The following is a 2,665-nucleotide window of genomic DNA, read 5'->3' on the forward strand; positions in this document are numbered from 1 at the left end:
ACATCAGTTTCAATCATTTAAAGCAGAAGGAAATTTTAGAATAATCTAGTATAAGATGTATACATCGGATGTGAGTTTCCTGACATTTTAGTAAAACAGACAGCTGAATCGTTTGAGTATATCGTGTATATTGCAAGGAGGGACAATGATATTGTATTAGATTTAATACGCATTATGGCCATGCTCTAAGCACTTGATCCTTCAAATAATACAAGGAAACAAAATGATAAGACAAAAACAAAATATTTTCATCCATAGCAAAATATTTTATGCAAAAATAATTATAACAACTGATACCAAAAGCAAAATATAAATGTTGCATTTGTCTCGTGGCTTATTGGATTTCCATCCGAAAGACATTCAGTATTTGATTGTATTTATGAAACAATGTCTAACCGCACAGATTAAGACACTGAAAATTACAATAAACATTTTTCCATTAAAATATAGATTTTTTCGATTTATCACAAACAAATTCAAGTTCGTGCTATTCACGTCTTTCTTTTATACGAAAATAAATACATAACGAAAAATGTCTTTTATATTTAAGCATAATATGAATGATTAATGAGAATCACATTGGTACATCACCCGTCAGACACTGTCAGGTTTGTGTGGACCATGTATCCAGTGGAAACCATCCACAACTGTCATCCTTGGACAAGGTCGTGTTAAATCCGAAACTAATGCAAGCTTGTTTTAGCACAAATAGTAGGATTAACCGATTTAAGTTTCAATGACCTTTCGGTGTACGTTTTAAGGTACATTTCTGAGCCAATTCTGAAAGCAGTTTTTTCAGTGATTTTCGTACTTGGCCATTCACTATTCCATACACAATAGGGTTTGTTGCATTGCCAATGAAAAACAGATATCTTAGAACCATGTTGTTTGTAATTCCAAAAATATCTAGCCAAAATGGCAGCCATGTTATAAGGTATATCACTGTACAAAGAAATAACATTTTTGCAGTTTTCCTATGGTTCCGTCGACGCACTCTTTCTCCAGTGTCTTTGTAACTTTGTCGTACGCGCTTGAAAACGTCGTTAATTTTGTAGGTATTTCCGGTCGGATTGGGCTTTGTCTTGTGTACCACTGACGTCACAGTTTCCGGCACTATTTCGTGTTCCGGGGACGGGTCACTTGTGACCACTGCAGTTCCTTCGTCGGCAATGTGAATTTTGGAATATTCCCAATCTATCTTGTTCTTTTGCGGGTCGGTATAGGATTGGCTAGCCTCCGAAGTCAGTGAAAATTCTTTAGGGATACCAGTCATTCTCTTCCGTAGCTGAGTCTTCCTCCACAAGACTGTGTATACTATTATATATAAAACTACTATTAATACCAACGTTAGTAAGAAGATGATCATCAAAGCACTTTGGTAAATGGTCACGAGCGTCTCGCCCATTATGGCGTACGTAAAATGACAAAATTCCCCGCGACTGACGGTGTGGTCATATGCACATTTGACATCATAAACTTCTGGCTCGGACACTACGGCAAATACTCCTATAGAAGGCGCACCAAACAACATGCTACAAAATGCAATGAATATCATGCCTCTATTGACGTTTTGGACCGACATTCGAAGTGTAAGTCGACATACTGCAATATACCGTTCTACGGCTATGGCCACTAACGTTATGTTTGACGCGCCAATCACTATATGACGTAAAAACTCAAACGTCCGACATATGACGTCATTTCTGACCATGTGAAGTTCGTAAACCATAGTATACGGCATAATGAGGGAACACACGAGGAGGTCGATGATTGCCAGTACTTTTATAAAGGTATTGGCGGTTGTGTGGTCATTACGATGGAAATACACAATCAGTATAGGGATATTCCCAACAGTGCCAACAACAGCAAATACCGTTAGGTAAACGGCCAACGAAATATATTCCCAATTCCACGGTACAGTATAGTTAGCCGGGTCAAACGGTTGGAGTGTTTCGATAACAGACAGGTTAGTCAACAATGTATTGTTCTCCATCACAGTATTTCTGCCGCTGTGGTACCCCATCCAGGGCCTGCTATCTACCTCTAGGACACACTTAACCAACATTAAAAGTATTCAATGAGTCACATTGTTGTTATATGAATTAATATATTTAACTGCTGAAGGTTTGTGAAGTAGTCCGTCCTTAATTTACACACTTTGTCATTACAGACTGTTGGAGTCTCCCGGAAGACGACGCTTAAAACAACGTGGCTTTTCTGTCGTTTACTATATGGGCTACCGTGTGTTATAGTAAACTCGTTTATGCGCGCGCATGGATAAACGTGTGAGTTAAAACTGAATCTTTAACCAATAACTTTGTCTCTGTACCGAGTGTGTCATACGCCCGCAGTTCACAATAGTCTGCAGCCGTATAGTGACTGTCGTGAAGGCAGACGGACACATCCATGGCTCGACCAATCGCTGTGTCTCTTCGATTTTTGCCAGACATTTCAGCCATACAAAGACCCGTACTACGGCATTTTACAAACATTCGTGTATCGCCCGTTACTATGTTGACCCAGAGATAAATAAAAAAAGTAAATGACTCTAAGAGTAAAAATTATAACTTATTGGCTTTAGGATTAGCCGGCGTTTGGACCTCCCTAAAATAGCACACGACGCTCTGGCAGCTTATGGGTTTTTTTTTAAATGTACCAGTCTCAA

General features: G+C 38.8%; 1 protein-coding gene across 1 annotated transcript; it reads right to left on the reverse strand.

Annotated features, from left to right (window-relative positions):
- Window positions 1–245: 245 nt before the first annotated feature.
- On the reverse strand, window positions 246–2,392 carry LOC138330388 (growth hormone secretagogue receptor type 1-like). The gene has a single exon (XM_069277975.1). It carries the CDS (start codon window positions 2,063–2,065, stop codon window positions 734–736), a length of 1,332 nt encoding a protein of 443 aa, XP_069134076.1. The 5' UTR covers window positions 2,066–2,392; the 3' UTR covers window positions 246–733.
- Between the last annotated feature and the right edge of the window lie 273 nt (window positions 2,393–2,665).

Source organism: Argopecten irradians, chromosome 8 (genome assembly GCF_041381155.1).
Source record: "Argopecten irradians isolate NY chromosome 8, Ai_NY, whole genome shotgun sequence".
In the NCBI taxonomy this organism is placed as follows: domain Eukaryota; kingdom Metazoa; phylum Mollusca; class Bivalvia; order Pectinida; family Pectinidae; genus Argopecten; species Argopecten irradians.

Coding starts and splice junctions, on each gene's coding strand:
- LOC138330388 (XM_069277975.1), bottom strand. CDS start 2,065: ATGTTGGTTAAGTGTGTCCTAGAGGTAGATAGCAGGCCCTGGATGGGG.